At 36.0% G+C, this 26,582-nt stretch overlaps 1 protein-coding gene across 3 annotated transcripts in view; it reads left to right on the forward strand.

Annotated features, from left to right (window-relative positions):
* PIK3C2G (phosphatidylinositol-4-phosphate 3-kinase catalytic subunit type 2 gamma) overlaps positions 1-26,582 on the forward strand; it is a 359,509-nt gene that overhangs the window by 237,551 nt on the left and 95,376 nt on the right. For all 3 annotated transcript variants that reach the window (XR_004286866.1, XM_032347455.1, XM_032347456.1), the window contains exons 23-25: positions 2,654-2,790; positions 4,691-4,860; positions 25,702-25,858. Coding sequence is in view for 2 of the 3 variants with exons in the window: in XM_032347455.1 (XP_032203346.1) it covers positions 2,654-2,790; positions 4,691-4,860; positions 25,702-25,858 (464 nt within the window). In the remaining variant the exon portion in view is untranslated. The remainder of the gene's footprint in view (positions 1-2,653; positions 2,791-4,690; positions 4,861-25,701; positions 25,859-26,582) is intronic.

Raw genomic sequence — 26,582 nt, forward strand, 5'->3', positions numbered from 1 at the left:
GAGCTAAACAGAGTTGCTGCCCATAAAGGACAGTACATTCGAGGCCAGAAGTTTGCATGGCTTTATCAACATTATTGTTGATTGTAATTCTCATGGCTACTTTGTATATGATGTCCTAGGAGCTTTGGGGGAGACTGTCAGGGCAAATAAAAATTCTTTAAGATTTATTTTATTACTGGCTTTCCAAATTTGATGGCCATTAAAATTACTTAAGGAAATCCAGAGCCTAGGCCCCAACCAGGTACTAAATCAGGTTTTCTACTTAGGCATTGAAGAGGGGAGGGAGTTCTCAAGTCTCTGTGACCATAAAAAACTGCTCCAGTGTTTCTTATGCACCCCATTTTGAGAGCCACTGCCTTATGTGATACCACCTTAAAAAGTTTTGTCCCTAAGAACCCTGCTATTTAAAATGTGACCCATGGTCCAGCAGTGTTGACATCACCTGGGAGCTTGTTATAAATGCAGAATCTCAGGCCTTACTCCCACCCTAAAGAATTAGAACCTGCATTTTAACAAGGTCCCCAAGTGATACATATATGCCCTAAAATTGGAGTAACTTTGCATTAGAGGACTACAAGAAAAGAACTACACATATTACTCAATGCACACAGAGTTGTTATAAGTATTTAAAAGGTGTGTCATACATATTAGTTTAAAAGGTATAAAATATAATTTATGATTTTTTTAAAAAGATTTTATTTATTTATCAGAGAGAGAGAGGGAGAGAGAGCGAGCACAGGCAGACAGAATGGCAGGCAGAGGCAGAGGGAGAAGCAGGCTCCCTGCTGAGCAAGGAGCCTGATGTGGGACTCGATCCCAGGACGCTGGGATCATGACCTGAGCCGAAGGCAGCTGCTTAACCAACTGAGCCAACCAGGCATCCCAAAATATAATTTATGATTTAAATTGATACACAAAATTTAGCCATCATGATTATTATAAATTAGGTGCAAGGTTTTCAGAGTAGTCAGCAATGTAAGTGTTATGATAAATGGCTTGGGATTTTGCAAAGATTAGTTCCCTAAAGACAAATGTGATCTTAAAAGTTACTGACATTACTAGAGCACAGTATCTAAATGGTGCTAATAATGTAAATCTTAATCTTGGTCACGGTCAGATGTGATGCAGTGAAGCACGAAGGAGCCAGATAAGAGGTGATTTCCCTTTGCAAGTATTAAGTGGAGGAACTAGAAGAATGAGGAGGGAAATGGTCAGGATTAGGAAGAAAGAATCACCTCTTTCTAAAGCAGTAACAGTACGACTACATGCAAATGCTTTACATTTGCTATCTCAGTTAATACACATGAGAAAATCTGCACAAGAGCCAAATACTGTTGGCTATAATATTAAGAATACGCCCAAAATTTACTTCTGGAGTGTTGTTAGTTAGTCCCTTCCTTCCTTCTTTCCTTCCTTCCTTCCTTTTTTCCTCTCTTTCTTTCCTTCTCTCTCTCTATAAGTTATTTCTGCAACCATTCAGTATTCTGTTCCCATTTCCCATATCCCCATGTTTCCGATCCAGAAGGAGAGGCCTAAAAGTCACAACTGGGCTATTAACTATTAAGCGAGATTAAGGCTGCAACCAGTTACTACAGGCCAAATCCAGCACAGAGAAGTGTATCGTTTACCAAGACAATTTGTTTGCTCGTTGTTTAATTCAAATGTTTTTAAGATAGATCATGAAACAGTTTTAAAAATTCAACCATGTCTCTTTTCACATAGTTACATTTGGGTCTTTGGTCCCTTAGGACATTTGAGTTTTCAGCTCTTGCGTTGCCAAAATTGTGGAAATCAGGAATTCTAAACTTCTATTTCTTTCAATGATTTTATTTATAGAACTGTATATTACAGGTTGTTTTGTGCACATTAGTCCTGGGACAGTTTTAAATATGGGTCTAAATTGCTCTTCTGTGCAGAATAAAATCAGAAGATCTGAAAATATTTGCATTATAATAACCTTGGGAACACAATGAAAGAAAGGAAAGCATCCTTGATGGATACATGGTCAGTGGGGCAAGGGTTCTACTGAAGCTCAAGCAACATATGCTTCTCCTTTAAAAAATTATTACCATAGTTTCTCTTTAATGTTGACTGAAAAGGAAAGAGCAGGTGGCTCTCCACATGTTTACTGCAGTTATTCTGTTCACTCCTGGGAAAGGGACATTTAAGGGGAAGCTTTTATTAACCTGAATATTGATTTTTATAATATATTTGACATATTTGTTATAGAGATTGTATTTGGTTCTCATTCATCATAATTATGCTTGTTATACAAATTTGAATGTCTTCCCTTAAACTGTAAATGAATGCACAAGTCATATGTTAATTAACCCACTACCTCATTGACTCAGTGAGAGCTCTTTGAGATCATTTAGACTGGCTCTTTACTGTAGTTCAAGAAAAAACAGTAAAGATTCTTCTGAAAGATCTGATCCAAACACTACAAGCAACCTCATTGCTCCCCAGGATTCAGAAAAATTAGAAAGAAGGCCATCTAGATAAGGCTCCTTCAGAAAAGAAGTTTTGCCAAGAAAAGGGTAACTCACATTAGTGCTGGCGATTATTGTTGCTGCATAGATCAAGATGTGTTTCCTAAGTATTGCTCATCCTGTGATGTCAGAACACTTCTAAAATCTCTTTTTTAATCCACCAGGATTGGTGCAGATGGTACCCGATGCCATAACCCTAGCAAAGATTCATCGCCATTCTGGGCTGATTGGACCTTTGAAGGAAAACACAATCAAGAAGTGGTTCAGCCAGCACAATCATTTAAAGGAAGATTATGAAAAGGTTTGTCCTGCTGTAGTTAGTTTTAAATAAGGTGATAAATCAGAATATGCTCTGGATCATTAGCTATTGTGGTTGATGAAAAAGTAAATTAAGTACACCTTGAGTGTACTCAGTCATTAGCTTAGTAATAATAACCAGTTTAAATGGAATATTAACTAGATAAAATTTCTGTATTTGGTTTTACTTCTTATAGCTATCTCTGCTGAAATGATGCTCCTTGAAATTACTCTTTCAAGTTACCTCTGCATGCCTGTACACAATCTCCCATTTCTATAAATCGCCCTCCTTCTTTTGCAATGCATTTCTTCTGCTGAGCTCTACCTTTTTAAACCTTATTCTTTCAATGTTTGCAGAAGGCATAGTAGTTTTTTTTACTTTTAATATCTCAGAACTTTACAAAATGTAGTGTAGTGTAGTGTTTATTTAATTGCAAACACTTTTCCCACTTAACTTCATGCTGGCATCTGGCCTGCAGTGTACAGTTGTGCAGGTTCTGCCCTATACCAGAGCTCCCAGCTAATGGAATGAGTTGGTTAAAGCCAGGCTTTGTTCCACTTGCCAGGGCATGAACTGGTACAGCAGGATGTACCCAGAGACAAAGGCACCTTTATACTAATTCACACAAAGATAGAATATGGTCTAACATTGGATTTGTTTAGAACTGTCCAGAGCACTGAAATTCCTTCATCCTAGGAAATGCCTCAGTCCAGAGCAAACTGGGATGATTGGTCACCCTACTTAGCACAGGCCATGATAGAGAGACCCAAGAGTTCATCTATTTCAGGCTTCTGTGAGATTGGAGTAGAACAAATTACAGGCTTTTGGAGGTCAAATAACAAAGATAAGATGATATCTTGAAATCTATTTTTTCACCATTCCCACAATTATAACTTGAGTTTTGAACAAATCTCTGGGATTATATTAGAGATGTTTTCACACAGATTTGTCCTTCACAGCTACCATGTAAGGACATCTTTTATTATCTTTGTTTTATAAGTGAAAAGTATCTAGATAGACAAATTAAATGACTTGTTCAGGAAGGCAACTATGCTCACCACTGTACCACCAACACAAATGACTTGTTCAGGATCTTGGGATATCCAGAACTAAGACATGAACTAGGTTCAGTGACACGGATTTCCACTCTAGCATGTCAGCCACACCATTCTAGGAGACTGATTACCATGGACCAGCCAATCACTCATAGTTATACCTTGGTTACAAAGTTGCATCATTGATGAAAATGATGTATACCCAGGAGATCATTTTGAAAATAAAGAGTAGTTTTGGCAAGAAACCTCTGTTTCTTGAAGAAATAGAAGCCACAATTGACTCAGTGGTTATCTACTTCCACCCACGAAGACATTCACTGATGTAAGACCATACCAAACCATTTTTGGACAACAAGTGGATGACCTATGTGCAAGGATATACATAATACATTACATAAATCTCAGTATGGCTTTATCTGTGTTAAAAATTCAAATATTCAAAATTGATATTTTAAATTTTGGGGCATAGGCAATATTGAGCCATATTGTTTCTTCTTTTACCTTGAAAAAAATCACTCAATATTGTATATTTGAGACGTGAAAAAAACCCACACCAGGAATCCTCTTCAATAAACTATGAAAATTAGAACCAACTGAGTAAAAGGGGTATTTTGCACAATTTCAATGAAAACATTCATTAGGCCAAAGAAGAAGTTGCTTCATGTTCTTCTGTAGCATATCCAGAACCAGTCATTTAATCATAATCTTCTCTCAACTGAGATGTAGAAGTAGTTCTCAATTATGTAATTTTGCTTTTTATGATAGTTTTTACCATTAACTCTGATGCTAACACATTTGCTCATTTTGTGTGTGTATTATCTTTGTGTTATTGTTTTTCAACTGATTAGGCCTTGAGGAACTTTTTCTATTCCTGTGCTGGCTGGTGTGTGGTAACGTTCATCCTGGGAGTCTGTGACCGGCATAACGACAATATCATGCTGACAAAGTCAGGCCACATGTTTCATATTGACTTTGGAAAATTCCTAGGTCATGCACAAACATTTGGAGGGATAAAAAGGTCAGTGTGCAAATAATGTTTTTTAGAGTAATTAAGCAATGTCTTAGAGTGATGTATAACATGTAATGGCATAGGAATCCAGCAAATGACTGACTCCCCATCTCTCACATCCCCCCAAATGACACAAACATGTTTATATATCTAATAAGATTGAAGGAAATATTTTTTCCATAGATTGTTAATGGAATAAATTAGGTTTCTTCAAATCGTTAGTGAACTTCTCCCATGAGACACTAATCCTGTTCTAGGCTGAATTGTCTGAAATATAATATTTTCATTTTTTTATAAACCTTGAATGGACAATGAGGCATGAATTCATGGTCTCAATACATCTGGTATATTGCCCATAGCAATCACCACCCCTGGTCTACATATCATAAAACTAGCACATTTCCTACACTGAGATCGCATTGAAGAATTCCAAAAATACCTAGTGAGTAACTACCATTCAAGGCTCTGAGGCTATAACCGTAAACAAGGCAGACACAAACCCTGATCTCTTTCTAGTAGAGATGACACACATTAAACAAGTTAACATGCAAAGAAATGATACGAGGAAAAGAGGAGTTTAATTTGTTAATAAGAAACCAAAGCAAAGAAATGGAATAGAGAGTTACTGGGGCAGGGATGCTATTTTAAAGAGGCCTCTAGATAGAGATGGGACACAACTGTGTAATTAATGATTACATGTGAAGAATTCTCTACTATGACTGGGTCATGATGATTTCTCATGATGTCAGTTTTGGGAATTTTTTTTCTTATGGATTTTTTAAGGGGCAAATTTGGCATATAATTCCTCATGATAAGATATGAAGAGTTTCCAACTAAGACTTTTTTTCTTGAGCAATTCATTGTCTTAATGGAATTAAGGCTATTTTAAAGAGGCCTCTAGATAGAGATGGGACACAACTCAAGCCGTTGATGGATTTCAAAACTCTTTCCTGCTGTCCTGTGAAGTAATGAGACAAGATAGGAGTCTACTACAATGATTAGGGCAAGACCTTAATGGAAAGGAAGTGGTAAAAACTGACAGATTGAGAATTTATTTTGGAGTCAGAGTCATAGGACCTGCTAATCATTTGGACACTCGGCATGATTAATGGGCTGGGGGAGGGGCTTAGCAGGTAGGAGAAGAAAGGAAAACACTCAAGGATGACTCCTGGATTTTTAGTCTTAATAAATAATTTTATTATTTACTGAACCCAAAAAGAACTGATGGATGAGTAAGTTTTTGTTTTCTTTTCTTTGTACTGGGGCAAGGAAACCCAAAGTTTAAGACTAAAAGTCCCTTTTTTTAAAAGGATACTTCACCTGAAAGTAGAAATGGAATCAAACCATTCTAAAGTGTAATCAGTCACTTTTAGCTAAAAGCAGCTCCCCCATAGAAGAAATAATGTCTACAAGATAGCACAATGAACTTTCATTAGATGCCATTATCTGGTATTAAAATGTCAGCATAAACTACATAATATGATTTTTCCTATTTTGTAGAAACATACAAATGGAATCACTTCACTTGTTATTCTTCCCAATACACTGCCTTCTATACTGACTATATGGAGAAAACTCACCACATCTGCATTCATTTCTTAAAAATCTACTCAGGATTGTCTGTGTGCTGAGGACTTTAATAACCTTTGGGACACAAAGTGTAATAGTCCACATTTACCACCTCGGTGGGGTTTGCTCTTAGAATAGTAGAAGACAAAAACATGAATAATCACTGTAAAATGTAGCGAGGGCAGATAGAGAGTTGTACGGACTTTTAGAACATCCATAGAGGCAGGATACCTAGTTTATGAAAGATAAATATAGACATAATTTACTTATGTAACGTGTTTTCTCTAAAATCCACTCTTTCCCAGAAATTTAAAAATTAGATTACAATTTTGACATCTTTGTTTTTTTTGCTGTATGGTCCACTGAAAATGTGGGTCAACCTTTATTTATTTAACCAGCAATAGTGTTGACCATAGTGGTGGTCAAAATATATATATATATGTATATATATATATATATACATATATATATATATTGCATTTCTACAGAAAAAGTTAAGGGAGACATATAAAGTAAAGAACAAGTTACTGGGCGCCTGAGTGGCTCAGTGGGTTAAAGCCTTTGCCTTTGGCTCGGGTCATGATCTCGGGGTCCTGGGATGGAGCCCCACATCGGGCTTTCTGCTCAGCAGGGAGGCTGGTTACCCATCCCCCACCACCTGCCTCTCTGCCTACTTGTGATCTCTGTCTGTCAAATAAATAAAATCTTAAAAAAAAAAAAAAGAACAAGTTACTGAACAATATGGTAAGTGCTGTAATGGAGATATGTCCCAGGGTCTATAGAAAAGGTAGAGCCAAATTTGTTTGTTTATTAATATTACAACAGCTGCTGCTGCTTCTACATTTGGCAGTTTTTTTGACATATAATATAATATTAGTTTCAGGTGCACAGCATAGTGATTTGACAATTCTGTATATTGCAAAATATTCACCACAAATGTCACCATCTGTCACCCCACATTTATCACTGTGTTATCATGTAATAGGAATATATATATATATGTATGTATGTATATATATTCTCTATGCTGTACATTTTATCCCTCTGACTTATTTCTTTTATAACTGGAAGCTTGTACTTATAAATCCCTTTCATCTATTTTGCTATCTCCTATTGCCCTCACTTCTGGCAACTACCAGTTCTGGGTATTTATGAATTTGTCTCTGTTTTTTGGTTTTTTGTTTTGTTTTGTTTTTCAGATTCCACTTACATAAGTGAAATCATATGCTATTTGTCTTTCTCTGTCTGATTTATTTCACCTAGCATGATACCTTATGGATCCATTCATGTTGTCATGATAGCAAGACTTTTTTCTTTTTTATGGCTGAGTAACATTCCATTGTGTATATATGCCACATCTTTATCCATTCATCTATTGAGGAACATAAACATAGGGGTGCATATATTTTTTCAAATTAATCTTTTCATTTTCTTCATGTAATACTCAGAAGTGGAATTACTGGATTGTATGGTACTTCTGTTTTTAGTTTTTTGAGGAACCCTCATGCTGCTTTCCATAGTGACTGGACCAATTTACATTCCTACCAACTGCACAAGAGTTTTGTTTTCTCCATATCCTCACCAACATTTGTTCTTGCTTTTTGGTACGAGTTTTTCTAACAGCTGTAAGGTGATATCTCATTGTGGTTTTGATTTGCATTTCCCTGATCATCTGTGATATGCAGCATCTTTATATATATGTGTCGGCTGTTTGTATGTGTTATTTGGAAAAACGTCTATTCAGGTCCTCTTATGGCAATTTTAATTCTCTTTTTGTGCAATGTCTGAGGTGCATGAAAATGTACCCAGCACAGATCCTTACTGATAGTAGGTTCTTAATATTGCTTTTCAGGTAATAAACCATTCATAGGGAAGCCTTCAATCATTCAATAATTATTGATTGGATGAACAAAAAGGAAGTTAACACTGTCTTCCTTTGAGATTATTGATTATTATTCACCAGTTAAGGGGGCCAGCTGCAGCACAATGATCCATTTGGATTATTACTTGCAAGATTTTATCTCTACCAGTGGCTATCTAAGACTCATTAGCAATATCCCCTTGGATTTCTGTCTTGAAACTGTTACTTCTGAATTTGTATTCTAACAATTTTCTTCCAAGTCTCTTTTGGCTGTGTCAAGAATTCATTTGAATGCTGTTTCATAAGATAGCTGACTACTTCTGTCCTAGGACCATTGGTTGTTCTTAGTGGTTGCTAGGTTGACAATAGGCTTCTTATAAATCAAACTTCTGTATCCCCCATGACACATGAACATTCTTATTTTTACTACCTTTTTTACATTATAGACCTGATCTTTATTTCTTTAAAGATTTTAATTTTTTATTTGATTGGGAGAGACACAGCAAGAGAAGGGAGCACAAGCATGGGGAATGGGAGAGGGAGAAGCAGGCTTCCTGCTGAGCAGGGAGCCAGATGTGGGGCTCAATCCCAGGATACCAGGATCATGACCTGAGTTGAAGGTAAATGCTTAACGACTGAGCCCAGGCGTCCCAGACCTGATTTTTAGAGAAAAGTCTAGCTTCACCTAACTTCTTTTAAACACCCACTAGACATATTAATAACCTGCCCATAATGTACAAAGCCAGGCATGTAAATCATGCCCTAGAACTATCCTACTCTCTAACAGTCTAGCAAGGTCATATAATGCTCTAGTAATAACCAGTAATATCCAGGATCATACTCCTTAACATAATTACATGTATCCCAGACACATGTGTTTCTCCTACTATCTACTCCTTAAACATATGGAGGAGGAAAGTATTTGTATAACTTTTTAGGTTTACAAAGGATTACTAACACATATCAAGTAATTTCACTTCATAATCCACTTGCCTTGATCATTGCTCAACTGCACATAAAGAGTCGTAGTTTAAAGTTGGGGATGGTTTATGGGTTGGCAAAAAAGAAATCACATACGCACATAAGGCCCTCTCTAATGTAGATATAGCCTTCAGCCAAGGTTACAGAACTTAATAATGGAAATTAGCAGACCAACAGAGCAGAACCAGTTGTAGTAGTATATCTGGGGATAGATTTTCCTTTGATCTTTGGTTTCTTTAAAAGGAAGAATAATGAGGTGATGTTTTTCTTACAAGCAGGATCTTGAGAAAGAAACTGATTTCTTGCTGGGCCATTGCCCTTTAATATTCATGCTTACATCACCATTCCTGAACATCTCACACTAAAACATTTATGTGATTCTGTTTAGAAAATGTTCATAGACATTGGCTCTCCTGGTTCTTGGATTATATCGAGTTAGCCCAGCAACACTTTCATTTGGAATTCTTGCCCAGATGTCCCTGAACCATTCTCCTGAATTCATTTTACCAGAAATCTGGAAAGCCCATGCTTAGACCAAATTGGAGCCTCCTGTAGACTTTCTAGCTTTGAAGAGAGAAGAAATGTTATCTCAGCTATGAATATGAAGGATTTCAGATCCTGTATATAAACAAACAATCCTTCCTTAATGCTTTTAATTATGAGATTAGATAAAGAGGATTTACACCAGTGGATTAAATCACAGGGCAATTCAGCCCTATCATCCCTTAATGATTCTGGGGGAAATTTGGCTAATCCTTACAATGGGAACAATGAAGAATTCCACCAACTTTCTGAAGTTTTTTCTGATTTTTCTTTTGAAATATTGCTTCATTATTATCTTCTTTATTTTCTCTCACAAAAATTCAAATTAAAGTGGTTAACTAATTATGCATCCACACTTTTGTGCTCAAATTTCCCTTGTAACAATGACTTCTACATTGCAATTTTTTCATTACATGAAAGCTATCATTGTAATAAACTGCAAATTTCAACTCAGTAATTTCTTGATGGTGACTTTCTCTTATAGAGGAGGAAAAATTAAGGAAGGCCTTTTATTGGTGATGTTTATTATTCTTCTAATTCATTGTTTCATATTTGTATTTTTCCAAACTATATTTTCACAATCTATGTTGTCTTTTGCTTCAGTAATACTAGACTTGCATGAAGTCTTTAATTTTAGAGGTTGTGTGAGTGGTGGTGGTTAAACTCAGATACCCTGGAGATACACTGTATGATTTTTTTTGTTAATTCCATAGTACAGTGTACTAATGATGTGACCTTGAACAAATGGCTTCTCTGTGATTCAGTGTAGTTTTTTATGAAACATATTTTTTTGAAGATTAACTGATACGTGTGAAGTGCTTAGAAGAGTGTCTAGCATTGAGTAAAAGCTCGAGAAATGTTCTAATTAACTGTAGTGTCAGTGCTTCAAATGAAGTGACAAGAAATGAGACTGCATTTCTAGGTGATTATTGTGACTTTATGTTTAAAATTATTTGAATATCTTATTTTGGTACTTTTTTTAAAGTATGCACTCTGAAACAAATGAGTCCTTAAAGTTCTCTGAATTTGAGGCTTCTTAACTGACAGATTGCACTGCAATCTTTTTTACTACATTGCAGTATTCTTCAGGTTAATTTAGATTATAAGATATTTCACCAAGTCATTCTTGACTTCTTTTTTTTTTTTTTTAAAGATTTTATTTATTTATCAGAGAGAGAGAGGGGGAGAGAGCGAGCACAGGCAGAGGCAGAGGCAGAGGGAGAAGCAGGCTCCCTGCTGAGTAAGGAGCCCGATGTGGGACTCGATCCCAGGACGCTGGGATCATGACCTGAGCCGAAGGCAGCTGCTTAACCAACTGAGCCACCCAGGCGTCCCCATTCTTGACTTCTGATATAATTTTAGGCATAAGCAGAAGTGTCCTCGAATTGGATCAAGCTAGCTTGATTTTTTTTTTCACCAGTGAAGGGGGCTAGCTTGCAAGAGCATATTGTCTGTATTCCTTCTCAGCTCCATGTTCAGCGACATCACTTTGGTAGCCGGAAATCAGCCATAGTGAAAGTATATACACCATGAAAGCTGCAGAATGTCACAAATAAGAGCTTTCTTTTTTTTCTTAAAAAAAAAAAAAGTGAGTTAAATATATGCCACCATATCAGAGGACATGAATCCATTTAAAACAGATGAACAATCATTCCAGAACACAAACAAAATAAAATTCCAACTCATTTTTTCCTATTCAAATATTTACATGAAGATAACTAAAATATTATGTATCTATCTTCCTATAGCATGGTTTATACACTTCAAACTTTATTTCAATAGATCACCTATCACCAAATATAATTCATCCCAGAATTTTCATCTCAATATTAGTCATAAAAATTCCCTGTATCTATAATCATCTTGACATTTATCTTCAATAGTTAGTTACCACTAATTTAAAATTTTTTGTTTAATTTCTAATTTGAGTACTATAATGTTTATATTCTAAATACCCTTAATTTAAAACCATCCTTGGGAAAAACAACAAACAAATAAACAAACTCCCTTAGCAGATTAAAAGATTTTTTTTTTGTCTTACTCCAATCATTCTGGTTTTATGTAATATTCATTGTAATCCAAATGCTATATAGGCATTAATGATCTCTTACATGCTTTAATTACTATCTTAGTGTTCTCTAAAATTAGGTGAGTCTCATTGGTCTGTTATTCACACAAATGTTTACTAATAAACATTGTGGGTTTTTTTACTGAAAGCAGTATCTGAAAAAAGCACGTTTTCCAGTACTTCTCCAACTGTGACTGCCTTATGGGCATCTTTGTATCTTAAGCATCTAGCTAGCTCCTGACACCTAGCTGAGGCTCAATTTTGGTTGATTGAAGGATCACTACAAAAATGTCTTAAAATTTACCTCTCTTGACCTAAGAAAGTACAATTTTTCTGAAGATCGAATTAAGAACCTGCCATATTCTGTTATCCTAACTACAAATTTACCAAGGGATTTTTACTTAATGGTCAGTTTACGTGTGGGAGTTGGGAATGAGACTCAGAATTTGAATCATTACCTTACACCCATTAATATGGATAATATTAAAAAGCAGAAAACAAGTCTTGGTGAAAATGAGAAGAAATTGGACCTCCTGTACAATGTTAGTGGAAATGTAAAATGATCCCACTGCTATGGGACACAGTATGGCCTCAAAAAATACTGTGTTTCTCAAAAAATTTATAAAAAATTACCATAAGATCCAGCAATTCTACTGAAAAGAATTAAAAACAGGGTCTCAAAGAGATCTTTGTATACTCATGCTTATAGCAGCATTATTCACAATAACTGAAATGGGGAAGCAATCCAAAGGTCCATCAACAGAAGAACGGGTAAGAGGAACATGGTATATATATTTAATATAGTATTATTCAGCCTTAAAGGAGAGAAATTCTAACACATACAACAACACGGATGAACCTTGAGGACATGTTAAGTGAAATAAACCAGTCACAAAAAGACAAATACTGCATGATTTCACTTACATGAGGTACTTAGGGTAATCACATTCATAGAAACAAAAGCAAAATAGTGGTGGCCAGCTGCTGGGTGGAGGGGGAATGTGGAGTTATTGTTTAATGGGTATAGTGTTTCAGTTTTATAAGATGAAAAGAACAATGCAGAGATGGATGATGATGGTCGTTGCACAATGCTATGAACATATTTAATACCACTGAACTATACACTTAAAAATTGTTGAGATGATAAATTTTATGTAATGTGTATTCAACCACAATGAAATAACTAAAAAAAAAAAAAATTGGTATACTATAAGTTTCACAAAGGCTTCCACCAGTCACAAAGCCAGTCCCAGGCAAACTATACCTAACATCTGAATAGTGCTTTGATATTCAAAGTACTCTCACATAGACTTATTTCCAGAAAAAGTTTGTTCTGTCATTTTCATCTACTGACTATCATTTCTCCTTCTCCCATCCCCCTAATCATTCCACTGGGTTTTTTATTGTCTGGTTTCTTCTGAGTAACCTTTTTTATATTTACCTCTGTCCCAATATATGTAGAAAACAGTTCCTCCAATTAAAACAACAACAACAAGAACAAAACATGAATTTTCTTCAAAGAGAGACTTGTAAGTTTTCAAATGAGGAGAGGGATGATAAGAAAGGATGAAGTGTAGGAGAAAGAGGGAATAAAAGGAACAAAATGAGAGAGGGAAGAAGAGAGGGAGAGAAAACAAAGTAGTGGGAGGATTCTGCCTTCTGGCACTCAATGAGTCTGTCTTCCATTGCAAACAAAGTATGATTGACATAGAAGACATGCATGCTCTCTCAATTGGCCTAAGGTATGTACCTGTCAGTATAAGCAACTGAGAGTATAAGCAACTGAGTCTGAATCTAGTTTTTAAAGAAATTTAAAGAAAGGCTGCACATGTCTCCTAAACATGAACCTAGTGTAAGAACTTCATCTAGTGTTCAATTAAAGACAGAGTACCTGCTTCCATACAGAGTTTTAACTCATGGTGTTAAACTTGGTAAGAGATAATATGTCCATTTCAAGCATGATTCATAAATTTTGATCATGCAAATAGTAACTTTGTGGGCTATTTAATATTTTCAGAGGTAACCTGGACTATTCTTGATTTTTATTTCCAACTTGAGTTGAAAGCCTATCTTATTTAAAATATGATGGCACAATCCAATTTCACACAAGCATTATGGCATTGATAATCTTTTCCTCATAGCTAGACTAGCATCTGTTCCAAGCATACATTGGAAATTTCATGCAAAGCAAAACTATACACTTATTCTTGAACTCAAACTCAAGGGAGGAAACATGAGATTTCAGAGGAGCTGACCTGATCAGTCTCTTCTTGTCCTCATAAAATCCTGACCTACTATAAACTCACACCCAAAATACCAGACTTAAGAAAGTACAACTGATCATTTTGAAGAGGTAGCTGTTTTAACTACTCTTTTCAAATAAGAGAGATAATGTATCTGAGCCTGACAGGAACTCCAGAGTCAGTATCTAAAATTTCTAAGCAGTTTAAGATCAGGGACCTCTCAGAGTCTAACTGTGGACCCACAGTGCATCCACAAGAGGCTAGACGAGGAGAAGAAAAAAAAAAAACAAACATGTTTTATACTTAACAGATTATTGGTGAGAGTCCCCTTAGTTAATAATTGCTGAGAGCTTGGAGATCTCATGGGGTGTTAAATGTTCTTTTTGTAATGTACATGCACCCTTATATTTTCTCTATATTGCACATAGGAGGTTTCCTGTGCTGTCTAATTATACAAGGTTCTATCCTATCCAATGGAGATTCCAAATTTGCCTTCTCAATTAACTCATGGATATTAGACAAGAGACTTGGGCTGTTTCTGTTGGACAGCAAAATGTGTTCTCTGAAATGTAGGTCGTTTGTGATACCGGAAAATATAGGCTTACACATTCCCAGTGTACTCTGTCTGCATTCATTTATTGGTATGTTAATATCACCATTCACTATGATGGGAGTCTACAATTTTTTAAATCTCTAAGACAATATATTTTAATGTTACTATGATATTTCATGAGGGCGAAACCATCTGAAATTCATGAAATCAATAATAATAGTTTCAATAATAAAAATAAAATGTACCTCATTTCTGAGTCCCACATTTCAATTCAGGGTAAAAACACATATTCAAACACTTGAGTCTAAAGTTTAGGACTAAAATTTATGTCCATTTACTGACATTCTCAGTTACTCAAGTAAATACTAGATGAACTATAGTATAAAAAGAAGAAATATGTATGTCCACAGAGCCCATGAATCCTTCATAGAATTCTCTATCTTTCCATTTCATTCTCCAGATCCCCTGCCTGCCTCCATCAGCAGCATTGAAATAGGTAGCTTTTCTCATATTGCTCTGGATTATCACTGGGAGTGGCAAAAAGTAAGCACTCCTTAGTGTGATGCTGCATCATCTGGTATTGGGGATCAGATTCTAAAGGAAATAGTCAAAATTACCCTTTTAAGCTTCATAAATACTGGGTTTGCATTACTTAATTAATCCTCACAGGAACTCTTTGAGGTAGCTGCTGTTATTTTCTCTAATTGATAGATCGAGAACTAAGAGAGAAGTTTTAGCGGTTATAACTTGTCCAAAATCATGCGCAGTAGGTGGTAGGACCCTTGGGAAGATGCCCTGTGGGAAACTGATACTCCCATTTCTCAATAATCCTAGCACACTCTGTTTTCTCTCCAGTATTGGGACAGATGGCTGTTTCTTTAGTTAGTAGCAGATGACATAGTTATCCTGCCTTTATGGCCATGATATATATTAAATTTATATCTTTAACAACTATAGTCACATATGTTGCAAGATGATTGTACTGTGAGAAGCATTCACAAACTAAGAACATGTGTTAAAGGAGCAGGGCCACTCTCTCATCCATAGGTAGTGTCCTCTCTTAGGGGTGAAAAGACAGGCACAATTGTCATTCTCTTTTAAGTTTTTTGTTTTTTGTTTTTTGTTTTTGTTTTTTTTTACATTTTAAAAAGAGCCATCTAATAGGAATAGCTAAATGTTTATGGGATGTGACTCTAGTTTTCAAAGCCCACCAGCAACCGTTTTATTGAACTTTGGGTGGCCAAAGACCACCCCGAGCTGTTGGGATGAGGTCCAGGGCTATTATCTAGACTGTATAAATCACATTGGAGGAAGTTACTTCTGTGCATTATGGTGTCCTTAAATAGCTTATGTGCTCCATACTTTAAAATTGAACATCATTCATTTTTAAAGTATGTATGTATTTGCTCAAGGAATAGATCAATAAGTGGAAGACCACTCATTTTAAGGATACAACACCTCACTTGTTTCAGAGGGCATCCATTACAATTAGGATGCTTGGTCCATTTTCCTTAAAAATATATTTCAGAATAGGGCAATCCCCACTGGGAGGGCTAGTGATAGTGAGAAGATTTCAGGAGAAAGTATAACAATAGTAGGACTTTGAAGAAAGGATGAGAGCTTAAATTAGTAGGGAAAAAAAAAAGCCTATATTTAATAGTCTGAGTGTTGTGAATAAAAGTGCGAAGGCAGAAGATAAACATGTGCCATAACCCACTCATCTTTCTCTGTTCTACACCATGGCAGCCAAGTGCTGCTAGAGAACACCATGACTACAGGCAAACATTGTCCCTATTTTCAAATAGGCTGTCCTCACAGCCCACAATCCTTCTGCATCCATTTCTCTATCTCATGCACCACAAGGATTTGTACTTTATTCTTGCGGGATGAACCTTGTATCTCTCCTACCCATTATTCTTCACTCCCTACTTCATTTAAATAGACAACCTCAACTCCTACTGTCTTAGGGAAATAGAAATGGTAACAGAGCCTGCTTTTCTACTCAATACAAAATTCACAAACTTAATTACATCTTAATTACATCAACTTCTTCTTCTTGTTAGAGTAGATTTGCTTTTCTCTCTAAAGCCAATCCCTCGATCTGTGCTTTAGAGCCATTTCCCTCCCACATTCTAACATACGTTATGCTCTCAATAATTCATTTTTCCTTGCATATTTATCCTCTCCCTCTTAAATAATCTTTTTAAATATCCTGGTCTCTCCAAAGCTTAAATAACCTTGCATGAAATGCCCAATTTCCATGCCACTTTGCTCATTATATATAAACTTCCTGAAGGAGTTGTCTAAATTCTTGACATCTTTTCCTTACTTTTCATTCCATAACCACCTCAATCTGACTTTATTCTTTATTAGACGATAAAATCAGGGGCTTCTGGGTGGCTCTGTCAGTTGAGTTGTGGACTCTTGATTTCGGCTCAGGTTTATCTCAGGGTCCTGGGATTGGCAGGAGGGGAGTCTGCTAGAGATCCTCTCCCTCTCCTTTTGCCCCTCCCCCAGCGCTCGCTCTCTCTCTCTCTCTCAATAAGTAAATCTTTAAAAAAAAAAAAAAAAAAGATAAGATCAAAAATGACCTGGGGTACCTGGGTGGCTCAGTGAGTTAAAGCCTCTGCCTTCAGCTCAGGTCATGATCTCAGGGTCCTGGGATCAAGCCCCACATGGGGGGGGGGTCTCTGCTCAGCAGGGAGCCTGCTACTCCTTCCCCCTCTGCCTGCCTCTCTGCCGATTTGTGATCTATCTCTCTCTGTGTCAAATAAATAAATAAAATATATTTTTTAAGATTTTATTTATTTATTTGACAGAGATCACAAGTTGGCAGAGAGGCAGGCCCAGAGAGAGAGAGGAGGAAGCAGGTTCCCTGCTGAGCAGAGAGCCCGATGTGGGGCTTGATCCCAGGACCCTGAGATCATGACCTGAACCGAAGGCAGAGGCTTTAACCCAATGAGCCACCCAGGTGCCCCAAATAAATAAAATATTTAAAAACAAAACAAAACAAAACAAAAAAAAAACAAAAAAAACAACAATGACCTGTGTAGTATTTAATTCAACAATATCCATTCCTCATTTTGTCTGATTTATCAGCAGATTTCAATGATGTTGACTTCTCGTTCCTCAAAATACCTCTCCACCTGCCTTCTGGAATAGGTTATCACTCTGGTTTTTCTTCCCTTCTTAGTGTTAATACAGGAGGTTCCCTTTTACTACACTATTAAATGTTAAATTCTACAAGACTCATCTTATCCCTCTTCTCTTATCCCCTTGCAGTCTCCACCAAACTCGTATCAGCCACACCTAAGGCTTCTATCAATATCAATATCTAGATTACTTATATAAATTTTAATTAAACTTTTTATTTTGAGGTAATTGTGGAATCACATTCAGTGGTAAGAAATAATACAAAGAAATCCCATGTACAGTTTGCCAGTTCCCCCTAATGGTAACATCTTATAAAATCACGATATAATATCATAACCAGGATATTGATATTGATATAGTTCAGATGCAAAAGAGTTTCGAGGCCCCTAGTATTCTTTGTTGCCCTTTTTTGGTCATATCTACTTTTCTCTCACTCTTGCCCCCTTCCATTCTTATCTCCTAGAAACCACTAATTTGTTCTCCATTTCTATAATTGTGTCTTTTCAAGAATATTATGTAAATGTAATCATATGGTATATAATCTTTTGAGATTGGCTTTTTCACACAGTATAATTCTCTGGACAGTCACCTAACCTGTTCTGTGTATCAATAGTTTGTTCCTATCATTGAAAAATAATAGTCCATAGTATGGATAAACCAGTTTGTTTAATTATTCACTGATGGAAGGACATCTGGCTTATTTCCAGTTATTAAGTATTACAGATAAAGCTGTTGTGGGGGTGTCTGGGTGGCTTAGTGGGTTAAGCGGCTGCCTTCGGCTCAGGTCATGATCTCAGGTTCCCGGGATTAAGCCTCACATAGGGCTCCCCCCACAAGTGGGGTGTCTGCTTCTCCCTTTCCCCTCTACCTCTGCTCCCCACCCCACCCGCTCTTGCTCTGTCTCTTAAATAAATAAATAAAATCTTTTTTAAAAAAAAGCTACTATGAACAGTCATGTATACGCCTTTGTGGGAATATAAATTTTCATTTCTCTGAGACAAGTTTTCAAAAGTATAATTATTGGGTTGTATGGTAGATGTGATGTGAGAAACAAAGGCAAAAGAAAAAATTAAATTTCCATTCTACTTACAGCCCATTGACAAGTCCTTGAAACAGGCAGTGACATTCCTCTAGAAACTCAGCTGCCTTGATATTAATACTTTGCTACGGGCAAAACGCAATCTTAGCTTAACATTTATCCCAATCCCCCAGGATCCTGTAAGTCTACTTTAACATATAAAAATTCTTTGGAAATTTCCTTTATCTCTACCCCCCAAGATGCATGTTGGCAATCATCCCCCCAGCATATAGCCCAATGATATACATCTGAAGGGCTTTCTGACTAGGGTCTTCCTAGACAGTAATAAATGACCTTTTCCTACCAAAACCAGCCCCCTCAAGGCACTGGAAACCTTGTTTCCAAAGTTCTTTAGACACTTAAACTATCCCTAAGCCTCCTCCCAACTTGATAATATATGATCGGCCATTCCAGCTCTTTCTGCCCACAGGTTCTGACCCTGTACTTTACTAAAACCATCTTTTTTTTTTTTAAGTCTTTTATTTTTATTTTATTGTGATAGGAACACTTAATGGAAGACCTACCCTCAACAAAATTTTTAAAAGCACAATACATTATTGTTCTTTTTTTAAAATTTAATTTAAAAAAATTTAAATTAACATATAATGAATTCTTTGCCTCAGGGGTATAGGTCTGTGAATCATCAGGCTTATACGTTTCACAGCACTCACCACAGAACATACCCTCCCCAATGTCCATAACCCAGCCACCCTATCCCTACCCCCTCACCCCCCAGAAACCCTCAGTTTGTTTCATGAGATTAAGATTCTCTTATGGTTTGTCTCCCTTAAAACCGTCTTTTTTGCACCAAAGACATCTCAAGAATTCTTTCTTTTGCACATCAGTTACACGTTGTTGTTGTTTAAGAAACTATGAAGCTGTCTTCCCAAATAGTAGCTATAACATTTTACATTTTCACCATCAGTGTGTGAGTGATCCAGTTTCTCTCCATATCCTTGCCAGCATTTGGTATTGTCACTCACTTTTTATGTTAGCCATTCTGATAGATATGTAGTGATACCTCATTGTGGTTTTAACTTGCATTCCCCTAATAGCTGATGTTGAACATTCTTTCATGTGCTAATTTACCATCTGCATATCCTCTTCTGTTGTCCTTTCATGTCTTTTGCCGATTTTCTAACTGTGTTGTTTGATTTTCTTTTACAGTTAAATTTTGAGACTTCTTTATAGATTATAGGTATCACTCCTCTGTGTGGTCTGCAAAAATGGTCTCCCAGTCTGTAACTTGTCTTTTTATTCTCTTAAAAACTCTCTGCATAGCCCTAGATCCCAAAGATTTTCTTCTACATTTTTTCTGTAAGTTTTATAGTTTTATATTTTATATTTAAGTCTATAATCCACTTAAAGTTAACTTTTTTATTAAGTGTGAGGTTTCCATCTTTTTGCCTATGAATGTCTGGTTGCTCCATTATCATTTGATCAAAAGCCTATATCCTTTCTCCATAGGATTGCCTCCACACCTTCACCAAAAATCAGTTGGGCCTATTTGTGTGAGTTTATTTCTGTTATTTATCCTACTCAAATGACCTATGTGTCTACCCCTCTAATGCAGGATAGTCAGAAGAAAGGCAGGCAGAGACAAGAAGCTCCCGCACTAAGAAGAAACCACCCTTAAAAGGATTTTACACCACTCTGGAAGGAGCCCTCTACCTTTTCCCACATGATAGGTGGATGACATCCTGATTGGATGGAAGATGCAGGGAGAGTTAATTGGATCAAAACAGCTCGCCAACCAGCCCATAGAAACCCCTAGACTTAGGAACTCCAGTGGCGGCCCTCTCATGTCCTCTCCCTCTTGGGAAGCTTTGTACTATCACTCAGTAACTATGACTCAGTAAACTTTGTTTTGCTGCCTGCCATTCTTCCTGTGGTCTACTTTTTCATTCTTCACAGCAGTGTGACCAAGAACTGAGGGCACTAAAGAAAAGGAAATCCTGTAATGCCTCCACCAATACCAATTCCTTACTCACAGACATGGAACTGAGGTCGCTCATTACAACTTGGTGAGAATGGAGTTTTAGGATCACCTTGGAGCCTTCACTGGTGTGGTGGGGGAAATAGAGTTATACATACTTTCTTTTCCTGCATTATTTGGTTGGAGTAGAGTGGTTATTGTCTAAACATTGTCTCTCTCTTAGGCTACCCCTTTCCTGGGCCTTCGGCTAGAAAGAGCAGGATTTTCTTGGAAATTTTTTTGTCTGCATTCCCTGGCATCTCCAGATTGCCAGCTTCTTGAACTCTGTGTTTGGACTATACATGGCAAAAAGAACTCTCAGAGAATTCACCACCATATTGTTTCTTGTGTCCTGAGGTCCTTAGGTAATCAAAGTAGAAATTTAACTCACAAAATTTTACCTCCAGGCTAGATCTTTTCTTTATGGTCTGGAAATAAGGATCACAATCCTTCATTATCATCTGCTCCTGTCTGTCTCAAAGACACCTCAAAGGTAACTTGTTCAAAGCTGAACCCACTCTGAATGTTGCACTATATCTTCCTGACATACAAGCCAAAAATTTAAACCCGTTCCTAACACTCTTCTCCTATTCATTTTGAACCATATGAAGTCCTCTTGTTTTTGACTGAAAATTTTTTTTGTCTACCCGCTTCTCTGTACTGCATGCCACAATCCTAATCTGAACTATGCTCTCATATCTAATCAAAATCTTCTGCAAAGTCTCTTATCTGATCTACTCACATACATCTTCCCTGTTGCAAATTCTTTTCCATGTTACAGCTGGAGGGACTTTTTCAAAACACTTTGATTATTATCAATACATTTTTTATTGCTTTTAGGATGTTTAATTTTAAAATCTTCAACCTCACCTATAAGCCTTACACATATCTATTGTAAATGCTGAATAAATATTTGTTGGTAAATAACTATAGTACTCTAACATTTTGGGTCCATTCATCCCTGGCTAGATGAAAGTGACCTAATGGAGAGACATATCCTGAAAACTTAAGCACCCTCAGTGCAATGGCAATGTATACATTTTTAATGATGATGATCTTAGTGTTCTAGTGCGTTTCTCGAAGGAGATTACATTGACAGAATGGTTCGAGGGGTTTATGCAAAAGTAATAACAAACAGCAAATTACTAATTGTCCTGCTATTTCCCATATCAAATGAATTTATTTGTCCCCTTAATAATCAGTATTTGTTTGCAACAGAAATATCCTTAAATTTCTCAAGTATATATGCATTTTTAAAGTACTACTCACTTCTCATCTAGAAAATATTCTTAGCATTTTTACAGAATAATACTTTCAGAGAAGGACTAATTGTAAGCTAATAAAAAGATTAACTCTGACAACAAAATGACAGAATTATAATAAAATTATAATAAAATAAGATTGTTCAAATGGCCTTCCCACATAAATGTTAAATTATCCAACTTCTTCACTGCATGAGCTATGTATATTTGCTGTTGCATCCATTGCAGAATACTGTCAAAATATTGTTTGAGGCATTCAGAGTAAATAAAGGAAAGACAAAATAGTGCCTCTTCCCTTGAAAATCATATAGGTCATTTGGGGGAAAAATCATAAGACAATTAGAGACTATAAAGAATGAAATAGATTAGCTGTAGGGCTAAATTAAAAGAGAAGGCAAAGTAAGAGAGAAATCAGCAAAGGATAGGTAAATTAGAGAAGACTTAACTAGAAAACAATTAGGGCATTAGGTGGGAGACACAGAGAAAGAGAGTAACATGGCCAGAAGCAGGAAATAATACAGGTAAAAGGTACAGAAGCAAGAGCAGGTAGGGCTTAGGCAAGTAATAGTAAAACCACTAATCTGGAAATAGAGTAGGATAGTCAAAACAAGAAATTTCTGGTAAATTTGACAAGCTGTAAGTGAGAGGTTGTCAGCATATGAATCAGAATGCAGTAACAGTATGGGCTCTAAGAGATCAAATAGTTTCTAATCTGCTTTCTTGCCACAACCAATTTATATCTCAGATTTGTAAGTATTGCTTAAACTTCAGATATAGTCTCCAATACATTAATTCTGCGACCTCGGATTAGGTTCGCATGATAGTTGAATGAACTATCATGATAAAGCACATCCCAGCTACGACTCTTAACAGCTTGTATGGTTGGGATAGGATTCTGTTTCACATGTGCAGCCTCTTTCCATTTACAGAAAAATTTTAGTCTAAGTCATTTTAAAAATTGGCCAGAAGTGAGTCCTGCAAGTCATATAGAAAAAAAGGTAGCATTTTATTTTGTTGGACCCACTGAAAATTTAGATTGTGGAAATATTTAAACACAGCCAGGATTGGGTCCTTCAATATTACTATTAGTTTATATTTTCTCCAATTCAGAAATGATTCTTTTATGTATTTGACTTTCTGCTGTGGTGTTTCTTCATCTGATTTATAATGGTGCTTACCATGGAAGGAGGAAATATGTTATCACATGAACTCGAGCATAATTACAACTTTCCAAGGGAAATCCATTTGATCAAGCATATGAAAGAAAAAAGAATCTGTAGCACATTAGAAAAGAAAATTTCAGGAAGTTATACAATTTACTCTCTTAAAATTATTTCAAAATTTTGACTGCTACCAAATTCAAAGGTCCACTTAAGGGTTTATGCATACAAAGAGGTTACATGGAGTTGCTGAGAGTAAATTAAACTTTGAAGGAAGGATGGACATTTAAGCATTTTTAAGGAGAGAGGAAGATTTAATTATGACAAGATTCAGCTCTGAGAACCCATTTATTTTTATTAGTTGGAGGACGAATAAGTATTTAACATTTGTTGAATGCTCACTATGTGCCAGACTATGAGTTTTAATACTTTTATATGCTTTAACAGACTTCATCTTCTCACAAGTCCTAAGAGTCAAGTGCCCTTGCCTCTATTTTACAGAGGAGGAAATTAAGACATGGAGAGGACAAGTAAGTTGCCCAGGATCACAGAAGTAGTAAGTGCTAGAACACAATTGAAAACCTGACTGACAAGGGCTACAGTCTGTGCCCTCTGCATAGTGCTTTTAATCAGAGCAGTTCCCAAGTGTGTAGCCTCTCCATGTCTCAGGCATTCGTGTACATTTTTTTTAGTAATCTTCACAGGAATTCTAAGAGCTGGGTATTACTCACCGACCTCAGAGAGGAGGAATTGAGATACAGCAGGTCCGGGATTAGAACCCATGGTATATCTCCTGTTTTCAATAGCTCCATTTCCAGTTTGACTAAAACACAGGGCTGTAAAGTAAATTCATAGCATATAAATTGGATAAGTCAATGAAGGCCAAAAATAAAAGGATATGAGGCAAACATTTTAAAATTTGGACTTGATTCTTAAGACACATTCCTCAGTATCTAGGTGCTCAGTAAATTTTGTTGAATGAAAGAATGACTGAATGATTGCATATAAAGAATGACTGAATGATTGAATATATTATTATACCAGCTTCCCCTCTGGATAGTCAATGGTAGCATGCATCACTAAAATAAATAAAGTAATCACAACCAAATAGAGGTATATTATTTATTTTCTTTCTTTCTTAAAATACTTGCCTGTAATCAGATTCTACCGGTCCAGATCACCTACAGAATGCCTGGGTTATAGCTTTCCAATTTGAATATCCACAATTCTAAGAGGTCTATCAGATTAGCAAGATTTTCCACTGCATTATATTTTTATTCAAATGCTAAGCACCCAACAATACAGAACATAATCATTCTTTATAATGATCATTTTTTAAAAAGCAGCTTTCTCAATACTCCATGACTTTTTTCAATTATTGCTTAGACTAACCTCAATTATATCTAGGCTGCTAGGTTCAAATTTTAAAATGTTTTATTTCAATTCACCTCAAAATCTTTACTTTTAAAAAATAATGTTTTACCCAAAACTGTATTCCCATCTCAAATGTTTCTAGAGGACTTTAAGTCAAATCAGGATTAGCATGGTTTGTCTCATCATTGTTTTTCACATCACAGAGAAGTGTTTCCAATCCTTCCTCTGCTAATCTCTTAGAAATGCTTTTGTTTCATCTTGGGTCTCTTCATGTCTCAAAGAACATGAGAAAGAAATGACAAAAATAGGGAAAACAGGACCATTACTCTGGTCCTTTGTTTTCCTATTCAACCTTGGGACTACAGGAGGTAATATTATTAACCTACCAATTCACATTGGTTTGCTCATATTTCCTTCTTTCTGATCAGTATTTTTATTGAGCTTAGTGTGAAATGAAAAAACAGGTTTCTTTTATTTCCCTTACAAAGCATATGACAGTGAATTTAACTTTGTTTATTCAAAAATTGCCTTCTAAAAGAATTTGTCATTATATATCTTAGCTATTACCTGAAACCTTTTCCCTAAAGAGTCAATATCTTCTAAGAAAAAAAAAAGAAAACTTAAAAACAACAACATAAGTTCAAATATACGGTCTGTTCTCTTATTTTAAAATTTAGCAACAATTTAGCAATATAGTTTCTGTAAAATTGCCTTTATTATTAATTGGTCTTAGATTAATTTTAATGGATAATATTTCCATCACATATAACTTGGAATTAAATATTTAAGACCATATGAATCAATGCAAAATAACCTGTTCTTCCTTCTCTGTTGAAGCCCAGCTAAGCTATTCAAAACCTACAATTAGCAAGTTTTTCCAGCTTTTCCATAAAGGAGGTGGTTCCAGTCCTTAGAGCTGAGAGAAAATAACATAAAAAATTCAAATGAAAATAAGTTGCTGTACTGCCTAATTGAGCTCTACCTACCATTTGTCCTCCTGCTTATGGTTGCTCTTGTTTTTGGTTTGCAGGGATCGAGCACCTTTTATTTTCACTTCAGAGATGGAGTACTTTATTACAGAGGGTGGGAAAAACCCACAGCATTTCCAAGATTTTGTGGAGCTTTGTTGTCAAGCTTATAATATTGTCAGAAGGCACAGTCAACTGCTCTTGAACCTGTTAGAAATGGTAAGTCCCTTGGGGAAACAACAAAAATAATAAGCTTCATTTATGTCTCTCTTTCAGTAGTCTATTTTTGCTAATGGCTTGGCATTCCCCAAAGAGTTATTCAAACCAGAAAGGAATGAACAAACTAAAAGTACCATTGTATAACTTATAAACACATTTTTAAATAATTCATTCCATTAGTTCACAGTTATTTTCTCAAACATTTCTATTCACAATAAAATTGATGTATTGAGAGGTTATCTTGGTATATTTTGATTAAAGATTAAGGACAGCAATTTAGAATATTCTATCAGTTGTATTGTGCTTAAGGAGTTTTCTAAAGTACTTTTAAAAATACTAGATTAAGGACAGTAATTTAGAATATTCTATCAGTTGTATTGTGCTTAAGGATTTTTCAAAGGTACTTTAAAAAATACTGTCTCATTTACACATTATAACAACCCAATGATGTAGACCAGGCAAGGATTTTTCCTGGCTCCCCTCCCAATCTCTGCCTTTTTCCACATTAAGAAACTGGGGGTCAAAGATATAAGACAGCTTCCTAGGACCTCAACTGTATTTAGTGGTACACATTGGGTCTACTGAGTCATGTTCCTATATGAAAATTTAAGTTTCATTCCACTGCCCAATGTTAAAGAGATGAAGACTAGATATACATGGTAAGAAGAGAGGGATCTGATAGAAATATCTTCTAGGAGAAGGATGTGGGGATTCCTTTAGGCAC

This window comes from Mustela erminea, chromosome 6, assembly GCF_009829155.1.
Source record: "Mustela erminea isolate mMusErm1 chromosome 6, mMusErm1.Pri, whole genome shotgun sequence".
NCBI classification, from domain to species: Eukaryota; Metazoa; Chordata; class Mammalia; order Carnivora; family Mustelidae; genus Mustela; species Mustela erminea.